At 37.4% G+C, this 15,946-nt stretch overlaps 1 protein-coding gene across 1 annotated transcript in view; it reads right to left on the reverse strand.

Annotated features, from left to right (window-relative positions):
• Positions 1–15,946, reverse strand: part of LOC122793921 (latent-transforming growth factor beta-binding protein 4-like) — a 2,484,519-nt gene that overhangs the window by 1,255,467 nt on the left and 1,213,106 nt on the right. Inside the window, exon 15 of the mRNA XM_044062009.1 lies at positions 9,938–10,057. Within this exon, the coding sequence (XP_043917944.1) occupies positions 9,938–10,057 (120 nt within the window). The remainder of the gene's footprint in view (positions 1–9,937; positions 10,058–15,946) is intronic.

A 15,946-nucleotide genomic window follows, 5' to 3' on the forward strand; every position in this document is an offset into this window, starting at 1 on the left:
TAATAGTACTCCAGAATTTTGTGGGGTTATTTGGGTGAGAGCTTTGAAATTTAGTGAAATTTTAGCATTCATCCAATATAATAAGTTTTTTTACACAATTTCTGAGCTGCTTATAACGTTGGAGAAAGGTGGGAGTTTTAGTGGTTTGCCATTTTTTCCATAGAGCATCTCTTTCATGCATCAAAGCATGAGTAGCTTTGGAGAGCCAGGGTGTGGAATTAGATTTGATTCTGATTTTATGAGTTGGGGTAAGAGAGTTTAGAACATGAAGGAAAATGTGGTTGAATTTAGTAACAGCATCATTGAGCGGGAGAGTTTTTAGGAAAAAACAGTTGATGGCAGAGAGTCTATAGTTAAAGGTTTCAGGGGAAAAGTTAGTTAGTTTCCTACAATCCCTGTAGAGATGGGGCTTAGAGAGATGAGGAGAGTGCCTTAAGATAGAGATGGGAGAATGGTCACTAATAGAGTCAGGGAAGGTAGAAAGGTTACAGTAGTTGTTTGGAGAGTTGGTCAAGATCCAGTCAGTTGTTGAACCAGTAGCATTTGTACTGTAGTGAGTAGGGGTAGTGATCAGTTCTGAGAATCCATACAGGTTTATGAAATGTAGGGGTGAGTCACCAGTAAGGGAGTTCCAATCTATATTAACATTTCCAAGAATTATGGTTTCATAGGGGATGGAGGTGTTTATCAGGAGAGTATATATTTAAGGATAGGGATGTTTTTACCTAGGGGGATATAGATAAAGGCAACTGCAAACTTCCTATAGGTACTGATGTGGCAGTCTAGGAGCAGTAATTCAACAGGGGAGAAACTATGCAGGGTAATGTCTATAGGTGTTAGCATCAGTGAGACAGAGTACAAGATAGCCACCCCACCACCTTTTTGGGTATCCTATCAGACCTATAGATATTGTATTGAGGTGGGAGAAATTCAGAGGAATTGATATGAGGTTTTAGCCAGGTTTCCAATAGGGACAGGATGTGAGATTTGTGTTGGGCCAATCATGAGTGAAGTTCAGACGTTTTGTTGTTTAGGTTTTGGATGTTCATTGTAGAGATAGAGAGATGTTTGAGGCTAGAGATATTTCAGGATGTTTTTGGGGGGACAGCAGATGAAAATGGAGGGTGAGTGGAAAGAGGGGAGGGACCAGGATTAGGATGGATGTCACCAGAAACCAGAACAGCAAATACAAGATGGAAAAGGTGAGGGTGGTCAGTAAGGGGAATGGGATATTTGAGTTTGGGCTTAGGAGTAAGAGCGGGGTAGGCCATGAGTTTAAATTTAAGACATTGAAAGGGGGAGAGACATAAAAGAGAGGGGGCAATAGTCAGTGGAGCTGGGTTATATGTTGGAAGAGGGCTGGGAAAGGGAAAGGTGGAGGAAGAGGGGAAGATATGGAGCTCAGTGTGGTAGGAAGTGCTTAGGGCTAGTGAGATTAGAAGTGGGAGAAATAGCAGTAAGGATAGCATTGTGTGATAGAAAAAAGAGGGGAAGAGTTTGTAGGGAAAATATAAAGAAATATATTAGGAAGGGTGGAGGCTAGAGATAAGCAGTGTGAGGGAAGGAATAGTACTGAGGGGTGGAAATAGAGCGGGGAAAAGGGGAAGATTGGTGACAAGGTGGGAAAGTGAAAGGGTGAGAGCACAAGTTTTGTCGGTTAGAGGGGGCTGTGGAAGTGACCAGACAATGAGGTGAAAGTATAAATTTGGGGATACTTGGGTGGGTGGGGAGCAAAGCGAGGGGGAGTGGAGTGGGCAGAACCAAACCACACCACAAGTAAGTTGAATGTAAGGCCCTAAAACCTACACTCAGCCCTTTAATTTTATTTACTGTTAGCAGGAAAGGCAGACCAACAGTATACAACTTTGAGGTTTTTATCAGGGTTACCTGTTCAAATGTCAGGCAAATAAGTAAAACTTTTAAACAGGAATCTATGAGTGATATCAAGCCACAAATGTACAAGGTATAGCTGTAAAAATTGGGGTCAGAGAGAAAAATGTATTAATCAGTTTACTTTAGTTACAGAGGAAGGAGGCAAAAAATAAAGCAGAAAGAGCCCTATGGCTGACCAAAAATGGTGACTTGCTTTGTTACACAGCACGGTAAAAGAGAGCTTAATAAATGATTTTTTTATATTTGTAACATACACTGTTTAATTGTTGGGAGAGAAAACGGTTTTGTTGTTAGAAACTGGTGGCAAATTGCAATGCTGTACCTTGATAGTATTCTACATGTGGTTCTAAAAGATAGACAGTCACAACATCACATAAGAGAGTGGCCAGCATGCAACTCAGGTAGTAAGGAAAGAGCACATGCATAGAACCAGTGATTGTACAGCCATCCCCAGTGGAACAGTAGGCCCACAGCATAAACCACTGAATCTCACAATCACCTGCAATCAGTGGTCAGAGAAAGCTGTATGGTCAACAGATACCAGGCTGAAAACCTGAAACTTGGTTGGAGAGAAAATACACAACAGTTCAAGGAATTACTCAGGGCTCTTGCATCTCAAGAACAGGAGGAAATAGGTGGAGTTGAAGAGGAATGGCAGCACCTCAAAACAACATGTGTGAGAGCTACAGAAAACATATGTGGCTGAGCTTGGTATGGAAATAAGGTACATAAGGAAAACTGGTGGTGAAATGCAGAAGTCCAGGAAGTTATAAAAAAAAAAAGGAGTGCACGAATAAGTGGAAGACAAAAAAGATAAATCAGGCTAGTAAGAAATACTGGTTGGCTAACAAAGAGGCTGAGAGAGCAGTTGCAATAGCAAAGAACAAGGCATTAGAGGCACTCTACTGGCTTCTGGAAAGTATGTAAATAGATGGAACAGAGAAACTATATCAGGTTGCAAGGCAAAGACAGATAGATAAAAAAGACAGTCAGACACCCTTCATAAAGGATACCAGCAACAACCTGCTCACCAGTCCAGAGGACATCAAACTCAAATGGAAGGAGTACTTCCAGCAGCTTCTGAAAGAAAAAACCCTACAGAAACTATACTGCCACAGACAGAGCCTATGATGAGAGAAGAGGAGAAGCCCACCATAGAAGTAAGAATAACACTCAGGAAAATTAAGTCAGGGAAAGTAGCAAGCTCAGATGAGGACATAACAGACATTAAAGATGTTGGATGAGATAGGGGGAGAAATAGCTCCTGAGGGTATTCATAGCCATATGGAGAGAAAGTGTATCCCAGATGACTGGAGAATAAGCATATTAGTGCCAGTGTACAAGAACAAAGGGTACATTCACAACTGTGGGCAGCACAAAGGCATCAAAGTCTTGTCACATTGCATGACAGTTCTGGAGACGGTGATTGATAAATGAATACGTAGAGCAGTAGAAAGTAAGATGGCAGATGAGCAGTTTGGATTCAGATCAAGATGTTTGCAGTGATACAGATAGTTGAGAAGAAGCTAATGTTGAAGAAAGAGTCCAACTGGGCATTCTTAGACTTGGAGAAAGTATATGATAAGGTCCCATGAAAGCTGATTTGGCTAGTCTTGCAGTGGTTTGAAGTCCCAGAAGCATTGGTAGAATTAGTGCAAGCCATGTACAAGGACCCGATGACTCAAGTGTGAACAGTGTTTGGTCTCAAAGAGGGATTCCCAGTGGGATGGGTATGCACCAGGGTTCAGTTTTGAACCCACTGCTTTCTATACTGGTGATGGACTACATTAGCAAACAGGTCGGAGGGGACAGATCAACAAAGTTGCTGTATGCAGACAATGTGGCATTATAGACACACACTAAGCAAGAACTTAAGCAAAGCATAGGAGAGTGGAATGCGAAACTGAAGGCACATTGAATGATACTGAGTACAGGGAAGACACTGGTAATGGCAGCAAATGGTGGCTTTCAGAAAAGCTGAAAATTGATACAGAAGGTGAAATAATGGAACAGATTCACACCTTCAACTATCTGGTAGGGTTGGTTGGGGAGAAGGAAAGTCTGAATGATGAGGTCAATGCTAGAATAAGAGGTGCTGCAGCCAAGTGCCACAGAGTATCAGATGTAATATATGACAGAAGAATGTCAAAAAAGCTGAAATGTAAGGTGTACAAACAGTTGTGCAACCAGTACTACTGTATGGGCAGAAAGCTGGGCAGTAAATGCAAAGCAGTTGAGGAAGCTAGAGGGTGATGGATATGAAGTTTCTGAGGTGGGTGTAGGATGTACACTGTGGGACAGATAAAGAAATGAGGACAGAATAGCAGAAACCAATTACAAAAGAGGTCAAACAGAACAGATTATACCAGGTCGTGCACATGTGCAGCAAAGCAGAAAGCAATCTGGTGAAGAAGATTTGGACAGACAGAAAGAAAACCAAAGGAATGAGGTGTCCAGCAAACAGGTAGATGGACTGTGTGAAAGAAAACCTGCAACAGTCAGGTATGAGTGTAAAGAAGGTGGGAGAGTGGCATTAAATAGAGAGAAATGGTGACAGTTGATATGATACCCTGATCACATGTATAAAATGAGAATAAGGTAGTTAAGGAGGAGGAGGATGAAATGGGCATACCCGATTATCCCTCTATTCTGCTTGTTGATGACACAGCTGGACCACATCTCTTACAGTCTCCTTGTTCACATGAAAATGATCTACAATCTGCTGGTGGGATGTCAGATCCTGTATGAAACTCCTCCACTGGTGCAGTTAGTCACAACATGCGATACTGTGGGCATTGTCTTCAATGGCAGCCACTAAAACATGCTGCTGTCTCAATTTTAGAAATGGTTTACACTTCTTAAACACTGTTGTCAGTTGTGCAGAAACCTTAAAATGAAAAAAACTGGATTGCATTAACATACTGTTTATTTTGGAAAAACTAACTTGGTTATTTCTAGCTTCATACACTCCTTCCTGAAAAAACAACTTAGATACTCCTAACTTAACACATGCCTTCCTGCAGTTCTGTCATAAAACCACACAAAATGTCAGTGACAAACCTCACATAGGTTTATAAGATGTAAAAAAAATCTGCTCCCTACTTCAGACTTTCTATCCTTATGAAAATGTATGTTGATACAAAGTATGTTATTCCACCCTAGATGACAGTAACATGACAGTGATGGGAGTGGATTTGGGTGGGTTTGCTACTGCACAGTTGGGAAGAAGGGGGCACTGCAACATAAGTTTCACTGGTTTAGCTAAGTTTAGTTAGGAAGGGGATATGTACAGTGCATGGTCACCCCCATATTAGCTAGGATATGTATTTCGTTTCAGAGGTTCACAAGTGAATATTAGGCTAACTGCCAGAAGGGCCATTTTAAGCCTAGCAAATAACCTGAGGTCAGAATCAAACCCTGTACATATGTTTATGAGAAGATCTTAACTATTATACCATACCCACCCACAAAATAATTGCTACTGCTTGGATTTGAACCCACAGATATTTACGATTACTGAAACATTGACTAATGCAATGCTGTAAGAGCTATTTGTCCAGAAAGGCTTCGTCTAGGAAGAAGAGATTAGTTAGTGTTGTAATATTTTTTTAATTATTTATAAGTCATTTTATTATAATAGCACTTATGTGTGGATATAAATGTGTGTGTATGCATATATACAAAGAAAGGTCAATCTGAAGGTCCTGGTTTAGCCAGTTTGGAAGCAAAGGTAGCATTTTCTTCATCCCTGTTGCCTCACAACCATTAGGCTTCCCTTGTCATGATCTGACCATCTGTTCCTGTTTTGGTAAGAAGCAGACATATGTGATCATCATCCAGGAGGCAACTAATGTTTTCTGCTCCATCCTAAACTCTGGTCTCCTAATGTCACTTAACAGTTAAATTTGATAAAAACTGGTGGTCCTGGCATGTGCACATTATCTGGCCTGCACAAATCCCAGCTAAGGCATGCACTGTTGCTTGGTTAGGCCAACACTTCAATGACACTTAATGCTGTCTTTTGCATCTCAGAGCCCCTAATGGGGGCCAGCAGTTCAGTTGATGGTGCTGAGTTCCCTTCCAACAGCATGGGCAAGCCTGCATCAGCCACTCAGTCAGAACTTCCCTAGTCACCCTCTCTACCCACCTGGATCACTACTGTAGCCCATGTCATCTGGATAGGAGCCAGATCTTTATCATCTGTGTCACGAGGTTGATAAAACATAAGTAACATTTTACCCACTTCAGGCAGCTTTTGTTCATGTAGTTCTCTTTAGACAAGTATTATTCAGTTTGGCTAGTATATTTGCATAGGTATTAATTCACATCCATTTAGTTTATGATGCTTTACCCTCCTCATTGTATCAAGAGACCACGGGTCTATCCCAAAAAGCAATGGCATTAGGCAGAGAACCAGTCCTGCATGTGACACCTGACAGTTTCAGAATGCATACACATTTACATGCACAATCCTTGCAACCTACAGGTAATTTAAAGGACTGTCAATTTACTTATTTGCCAGTGTTTGAAATGTGGGAGGAAACTGTAGAGAGCACTGAAAAGCTATATGAATTCACAGTGGACCTGTACACTTGATACAGAAAGCATTCCAGTTAGTAAACAACAGCACTGACCTTTTCTTCCATTGTGCTGACCCAAAAAGATTTACAACTGAACTAAAATAAGAGCTAGAAAATTAAAATAAATGAAATTATTTTAGTATTTTACTTGCTGTAAGGCAGGAAATAGAAAAGGAGAGCTAAAATTAAAAACATCAAATCTGGCTGTTCGATCCTACACCTCTTAAATCCTTGCAAGTGTCAGATTTATGTATAAAATGTAGCCTTTTGAAACTGGTAAGCTGAATGTTCCAGAATGCTACGTCTGTTGGACAGTAACATTATTTTAATTTGTCATCTTTCCAATAATCAGCTTTGACGTTCATCATATTAATCACTGCTACAGTAGCTTTAGCTATATGGGTTGTATCCTGTAAAGGATATATATAACTTTTAGGTTTACTTGAAGGCAAAGGTAACATAAAGTAAAAGGATGCACTAGAAGAAGTGAGCCATAACATGCTCAGTGCACAATGTTGTCACAAAATAAACAAAAATGTGACAAATTTGCCAAGCATAACAGATTTAACTTCTCTTTTTGCAGAGGACCAAGCCCTCTGTATCTCCTATGTGGGTCTTTTTTATCATTCCAGTTCCCCTTCACTAAAATGTGCTGACTCCATGGTCTCATAACTCATTACCTTGCAAAGGTTGATGAAAGAAGACTGCAAGGAACCACCATGAAGAGTAGAAAAAAGTTTAATGTTGACATCAGGTTACAATTAGACAAAAGAGACTCTCTACTTATATACCAAAGACAATTGTCAATCAATCAATTAATCAAGTAAAAAAGGTGTAGTTAGTTCTATAGTCTTCTCACTGTTTAAAGGAACAAGCTAAGAATGTCTTCTTAATGCTTTTTCCTCAGACAAATCAAGTCAAAAGACTAAAGTTAATATTAGTATTACTAACACATCTTTTTCAAACCTCTTTTCTTCTGAAAGAAGTAAATTCAATAGACTAAAGTCAATAATAATGATAAAAACATGTTTATAAAAGCCTCAGCTGTAGAAACTATCTGTATAAGAACTCTTTGTATAAAAACTGTTTGCATAAAAACTATTTACATAAAAATATATCTATATATAATGTATAAGTCACATATTGTATCAAGTGCTTTAAATCATTATCGTATGCAACATTTATATAGCAAATAACAAGGTTCTATCCATTCATATGTCACCATAGATCGAAAATAATATCTGCTTACTTGGTCAACAAAATCAGATGTATTAATTAGTCGATCTTTGAATTTATTAAAACAGCTACAAATCATGAAAATGTTAACTGGGCTGAACAACCATGTTTCATAAGAATGGTATTGATAATGATAATAGTAACCATGAGGTTTGATAGAAACTGTTGTATCACTCGTATTAATATATTCATCATCTTAGATCATGTGGAAACAACTAAAAATATAAAATAATATAACTCAGTATATATATATATCCTATGTCAATGAACAAAATGCATGATCATAGATCAGAATTAATTTATGCAGAACTGTTTAGTAATGCATCAAATTAGAACAGAGTATCAACAATTATTATAGTGAAACAGCACTCATTTTATTTTATTTATTCATCTAATTTAATAGTGCGTACCTAAACCAGCCTTATGTTTATTGTAGCTGCTGAATTCCCTTCAACCATGCATTGATATAACTACTATAATAAATGAAATTGTCTTATTTCAATATATAAATTGGTACCTAGTTATGTATATATTTATTGTTTAATATTTTTTATATTTTTTATTTTTATTTCTTATTTTTTATTTTTTGTTATTTTTAGTTTTATGTAGGCCAGCAAAATCGGGCCATACATAGATGTAAAGTTACATCAAAACTAAAAATAAAAAATCACTATGATACCAAAATTAGGGTATCAGCCTATCAGATAGAATACATCAAGGTCTAGCATATAACATTGATTCTATGAAGGAAAAACTAACATATGTCAGACAAAATTGCAATGTATAATTGCTTGTATTATTTGATATGGAAAAGTACAAGGACTAAAAAAGTCAAAGGTACTAGATATTCATAAAAGAGCAGGACGGATACTAACCACTGAATTAAGTCCAGGTGGACATGGGCTTTAAGTCTCAGTATCCATTTTAGTACCTTGCAAAAGTACGAATGGTAGAAGCATGAACTGCAATCTCCCAGTCACTTGACTGAAGAGAAATGTGGTTTACAAAACGGGTCTTTATTATAACAGCAAATGCTTGCAATAGCGAACACTGTATAATCGACCCAAAAAAAAAAAAAAAAACGAAAACACAAAGTTCCGAACAAAGACAGCAATTTTTTTACCAGGAGAAAAAAATACCCCCCACACTCCCCTTACTTAAATATACCAACTCCGAGATCGCACCACAGTGGAGGAAATGGCAAAGTCCCGAAAACGGACCAGTGATTTTTTTCCCTGGGGAACAAAAATCGCTGTTCCATGTCTTCGGGATTTTGTCGTTTCAACATTTAGCTGTCAGTTAAACAGCATTCACTATATTAAGCATTTGCTTACTTAATAGGGAACCTTGCAAAACATAACTATTGGTAAATGAGACTGCGGAGAGAAAGGTTAATGAGTTACTTGGCCATATCAAGAGTATAAACAAATTCCGGATAAGGCACAGAACACAAAGTTCAATAGTAGAGAATGGAATCTACATTCTTATCTGGATGAAGAAATGGTCGCCTTACTAGGCTGGCCAGACATAAAAATCGATACTGAAGGAACTGTCAGCTTACAGTAGTGATCTGAAATATCAACAGTCAGCTGATTTAAATCTTTAACAAACAAGCTTATATAAGTAACTATGCAAACTCCGTGCATATATTTACCATTTTTTTCAAGTATTTAAGCAGCAGCTTTTAGTGTAGGATCTTGATAATCTTAGTTCACATCTCTCTTAGGATGATTTCCTGAAATGACTCTATTATGTACCACCAGCCTTGTAGAATGAAGGTAGCATAATGCAGTCATACATTTCTTATGAGTTAGCTGTGCTGGGTGGGACACCAAAGGAAGGGAAAAGCCTTTGTGATGAAAACTTAGCTAGTATATGACAGGATAAATCAAATCCTGTGGAAAGAAGAATTATTTCTTGTAGTGCCCCCCCCCCCCCCAAGCATTGGCACAAGTGGGTACATTAGTAAGACTAGGACAGCACACTGGCTGGTAATAATATCTAAGAATATTAACAGATAGTGCTGTGATCCCAGGAAAAGAATGGTGCTCTTTGACACTGGGAGCGAGCAAATATTTTATTAGCTCCTGAAATACCATAACAATGAAAACCAACCTCATTTAGTAAGACTCAAACATGCTTGTTAATAATTATGGCTAGAACAATCCTACATAGAGCCTGCCATATCAGAATAAAAAGCTTCAGAGAGAAGACATCAAAGCACCTACCTGTACACCTTCCATTCTGGAACCTATACCCAGGTCTACACTGTACACACTTAAATGATCCAGCAGTATTGATGCACTCTTGATCAGGGCAAGTGGTACGATTTTCACATTCATTGATGTCTACAGGGAAAAATGCAAAGTCAGTCACAAATTGCATTAAATATCTAATAGATTGTGGTAGGAAACATCATGATTTTTGAAGTCTGCAGAAAACTCATAACTGCAGGCTAAAGTGAATCTCATCATTTTTTTGTAAAAATATAAAAGCTACTTGGACCATCAGGCTAAAACAATAAAACTTTAATAGAGCTCAGAAAACAGTAGTAAGAAATGGTAAGCACTTTCAGGAAAAATCCCATCATCAGATAAACTACCTCAATACATGCAAACATTTTAAAAGAAGGGTGCAGCCAATCAAAATCTAAGTAAAAGGCCTATGATCCTTTAAAATAGGCTTCAATGGGACCACCCCATTTAAGTGAGGACTTCTATCTGCCCCTAACTCAATAATCCATTGTACTTCACAACAGTCTGTGTACTTAATGAGATCACCTCCTCTATGATTAATATTAACTACTTGTAAAACCATAAAACAAAAATAATGTCCACTGTGGTTACTAATATGTTGATACAAAGCATTATGTTTCAGTTTTAGACGTATAACTGAAAGGTGTTGCAAAATCCTTTTTTCAATTTAGAGTTGGTTTTACCTACATAAAATGAGGTACATGAAACACAACTAGCTAAATAGATAACATTACTTGTTTGCAATCAGCATATAACTTAGGAAAATACTGTTTATGATTAACCTGATGAATAAAAACATTAGTATGAGATATAAAAGTACATGCTTTACAATGGATAAGTACCAATCCTATCAAAAACAATGCCAACAGTAAATGGCCGATTACTGTTAGTATAAAGAAGTTGCTTAAATTTTTTTGTTACGTCTAAATGTAAAACTAGGAGTATTTCCAACTAAATTACTAATGGCATCATCCGTCAATAAAATCTTCCACTTATTACGTATAATATTACAGATGCCATTAATGTCACTACTGTACTTCATATAAAGCCTTAACCTATCATTACAAGTACAAGAAAACAGGGGCAGATCTACTATGTGATCCATTTTGTGAAAACCATGGGGCTGCATTAGTACTCCTATATGTTTTACTATCCTGAATGATATGCTGCACATCCTGTACCCGATAACCTCTTGAAACTAAATGGGCAGTAAAATCATGAACCTCAGATTCAAAAGTTTCTTCCACCGTACATAGTCTGAACATCCTAAAAGTTTGGCCCTTAACTATATTGTTAAAGACATATCTTGGGTGCATAATATCTTTAACCAACAAATTATTTCTCCAACAAGGCTTTCTATAAATGTTAAGTGCATATATTATTAAATGACTTGGACTCAAGTTTCATATCTAAAAAAACTATCTCAGTATATGAAAAATTCAACTTGAAATGTAAAAAAAACAAGTAGTTGATTCTAAATAAAATACAAGATTTTTTAAAGCTTATACAGTCCCAGTCCATAACAAAACATGTCATTAATAAAATGTGAATAATATACTAAAAATTCCTTCCAGTCATGTTCAATAAAAATAACTTCCTTTTCCCAACTAGCAAGTACAATATTGGCATATGAATTGGTGCAGGGGGTGCCCATAGCTACCCCCAGCACTGCCAATAGAACTGATGATCAAAAAGGAAAACATTATTTTATAAAATAATCCTTAATAATAACAATATCTGCATCATAGTTCTAAATTAAACAAGGTATGTAATCTCAAAAAGTGCATCACTGCTTTAAGACTGTATTCATCATTTTTTATAGGAAATAGCTCTAAAGAGCATAAAGACTTTATGGTGCAGACATTAGACTATCATTGCTGCACCTGCTATAAAGTAACTGGAAGATTTGGCAGTGATAATCAGTATGCTTGCCTTAATGAAACTTCCACTAGCACATTTAACCATAATGCAATTCTCTGTTTCTTATTTGAATATCAGGCTCCAGGAGTCACATCCCTAGAGAAGATGTTTACTTGAGTATATACAGAAACTACAAATCTAGATTTATGAGTAAGAAAAAAGAAGCCATACAAACAATCTCCACAGTTTAGATTTGGGACTGGCACATGCAGAATTTATTATTTATTTTATTTTATTTACATTTGTTTACCGGGAAATTCCGACTGGACGCCAGTCCTTTTTCAGTGGATGCCCGGGGAGAAAAGCTCCACATCATGTACATGATAGAAATACAAAGTTGCAGCACTAGTAAACATTACAGGTTGTTGACTTTAATACAGTAACAAGATATTGATTATCAACAGTATATACAGTAAATGTTGCAAGTTAAGATAGTTTCTTGTCGTTTATATTAGTAGTAACAATGTTGTCAGACAAGATATTAAAGTATGTAAAGAATATGACAGGAACTTATCTTGGATACCTACTTTATTAATGTTACAGCAGAATGCACTATTCTCCATTGAAATGCAACAGCAATCCCTCACCCCTAAAGCTGAATATGCCACCCAACACTGAAAGGGCACATCCATCCCTTACTTCCTGTACACCAACACATTGTGCTGATAGTAACAACATTCCCAACTGAATTCTGATACTATATTTGCAAGCTGGAAGTGCTTCATGTGTGGTATTATAACTGTAGCAAGTCACTTGTTACATTATATTACATTTGTAAGCAAGCCATTCCTACAGTTTTCAGTACAGAAGAGTTGAGGGGATGCCAGACAAGGGAATTGCAGTGAGCACTAGGTTACATAGCTATGGTTCTGCTGAACAGTGCTACATACTGCACAAAATACCACAGAATTAATCAATCAATCAATCTATCTATCCTTTCTTGACCAGGTTAGTTCCACTAGGCTAATAGCTTCTTTCAGGGGAGACTAAAGGGGGGATTTATACTTTAAGAAAATTTTGGCAACAGGAATGGGGAACTTGTCCTACTCTTTTGATAGGTGCTGTGGGATCTTTTACATCTGGTTGAGCTACCACCAACACTGGCAGATGGGACCTTGGTTTAATGACTCATGTGAAGGACAACACACTCAGGAATGCAGCACCCTTTAATGCTGCATTGCAGTTTCAGCAATCCAATCACCTGGTGTGGGAATAAAGGCCACAACTTTGTGGTCTTCCACCACCAAAGAATAGTGTGGTACCTTTTTGTACTACTGATACTACAACAGAACACATAATAAGCATCAACAAAAGAAAAACAGTGCTAGGTTACAGCAGCTCTAAGGCCAGGTTAGCACTACAGTAGGGTGCATAACCGATGGAACTCATAGCTAAAACAAGCTTCTGCAGCCAAAGCAATGCACATGCATGTGTGCAATGTAACACCACAGACCTGCTTCCTGCACTTGTCAGCAACATAGAAGACAGCAGTGCAGCCAAAGCAATGCACATGCATGTGTGCAATGTAACACTACAGAACGGCTTCCTGCACTTATCAGCAACATGGAAGACAACAGTACAGCCAAAGCAATGCACATGCATGTGTGCAGTGTAACACCACAGGCCTGCTTCCTGCACTTGTCAGACACAATGAAGACAGCACAGTGGCTACCACATAGACAGCTGTGGAAACTACAGGAGATATTAAATTAGAATGGAAAGAACTGCTAGTGGGGGACACACAGAAAGGAAACCACACTGCTGTTATTTTGTAGCAGGAAAAGCAAGTATGCAGGGAAGTTTTATTTTTACACACAGTTCATATGTTTAACTTAAAAGCCTCTTGTGTCCTTTTAAGAGCTGGGGGATTAAACTAAATGACATCTCCTCTCAAATCCTTTTAAGGGTTGGGGGACTTATTTTCTTTAATATTTTTTCCATGCCTTTGGGATTTTAATAAAACAGATCTGCTCAAGTTAATGTTATTTTGTAGAATGAAAAACAAGAATGCAGGGAAGAGTTATTTTTGCAGACTTTAACTTTAAATCCCCTTATGTCCTTTTAAGGGCTGGGGGATTTGTATTTCTTTTGCACTTTTTATTTCCCTTGTCTTTGGGGTTTGGGGGATGTATTGTTGTGACCAATAGCAGTGTGAGCAGTGTAATGAAAGCCACTCTACTCAAGTGGACAAGAGAGGAGTGGAGGCACTCTTGTGTCTTTGGTTGAGACCAAGACGCACTATGTTGAGCGAGTTGGGTCAAGTGTTGACACTCAGACGCACTATGTTAAGCAAGCAGAGTGGTAGGTAAGGTAAAGGCGAGACATTTTTTAGTTATCGAATCTAACTTTTTTTAGTATCTTTGGTACATCTGTTATACTGGTATTTTTATTTGCATTTTTTAAGTTTAAAAATGGATGAAACAGATACATTTTATTCAACAAATTTGCTAGAAAGGAGATATTTGCACCCATGTAGTCAATGTTTAATGTATGATATTAATGTTGATGATTGGAAGATGATAAACATGAGATGTTGCAGGTATAAAAGTTCATTATTGTTAGTATCAGAAAATAGAAAGCATAGTACTGACACTCCAGGCTTTTTTTTAAATTAAGGAGGCAGCTGGGATTCAAGTAGGCTGTGATTTTAATAATAGATTATTGTAGGAATTAAGAAATTTAAAAACAGTGAGGTACAAACAGATGTCTCATGAGATTTACCCTTATTTCTAGTTCCTGAAAAATTGACAAATCCTTAGGAGTTTTTAAGGATAACCAAACCAAAAGGTGTGCCACACTGAAATCATAAATAAATAAGTAACAGCTTACTAAATTATTTTTCTTTTTCTTTAATATTTTGTTAAATAAAAGCATGGTTTACTGATAATGTGGTCTGGTGTTTTGCAACTTTCCACAAACCAATTTTTTTGGTTACTTTAGTTTTAATGGTTACCATTTGAATATATCGGGACCTGCGACAGTGAATCCCAAAACAGAAAGACTGAATGGCAGAAAAATGGATTTACGTATACTAAGTCTGAGATGGCCATTTCCCAGAATACTCCCTATTCTCTGATCTCATTGTTGGTATATATAAGTTTAGGGTATGTGAATGGCTTGCAAAAAAGAAGTTTAAAAGAGAAGAGTGTATGTGTTGCTGCCCGCCCCTTATAATAATTTGACAACATAATTCCTTCCCTCACCATATTTACTGTCTGTTGACAATAAGCATGTAAGTATCATTTTGCAGTCTCTGCCCTTAAAATACTCAACAGGCCATAAGACATTTGATAAAATTGCTTAATAATGATACTGTTTGCACAGATTTTAATAGCAAATTAGTGAGTTTTTTTGTTCACCATGATTAATTACTGGTTCATGCTGGTGGTAGAAGAAGGTTTCCAGGATGATTGTTTTGTATTGAAATCTAAATGCTCAGTAGAAAATCTACTCAGATATTTTTCTAAAACAGAACTCATAGCAGTTATAGTTTCCCCTGTCCCCAGAGTCATTCATGTTGGTATCATGGACAAAAAGTACTAGTATGACTGTCATAGTTCATGCCAGTGTCAATAACTTGAAGTATGTATCCCTGGGTTATATGAAGAGAGATGTAGCTCTCAGACTATGTGTCCAAGGCAGATAGCAGCCTAACACTGAGTTGCTCTCTACCATCTCCAAGGATGATACTGCAAAATGAGCAAAAAATAGCTAACTTACTTTTTGATGTCATTCAAAGTTATTCCAATATTTGTCAGCCTATGAGGATATCATCGACAGACCACTCTGCTTCACCAGAGATGGCCTGCATCTGTCCCCTCTAGGATTTCAATTACTGGCAAAAACATTGTCCACTCCAGTAGTGCATTTTAGGCAATGACAATCAGATAAACCTACCAACATAACAAAACAAGCAAAAGAAAATATGAAGGTGTTTACTGATCAATGCTAGAAGCCTGAACAAAAAGCTTCACTCCCTACAAGCTCTTCTTAAGCTGGAAGACACTGATGTCTGAGTAGTGAATAAAACATGGTTTAAAATAGCAGAAAGAACTCCAACTG

This window comes from Protopterus annectens, chromosome 1.part0, assembly GCF_019279795.1.
Source record: "Protopterus annectens isolate FY-2018-M chromosome 1.part0, PAN1.0, whole genome shotgun sequence".
Lineage (NCBI taxonomy): Eukaryota > Metazoa > Chordata > Ceratodontiformes > Protopteridae > Protopterus > Protopterus annectens.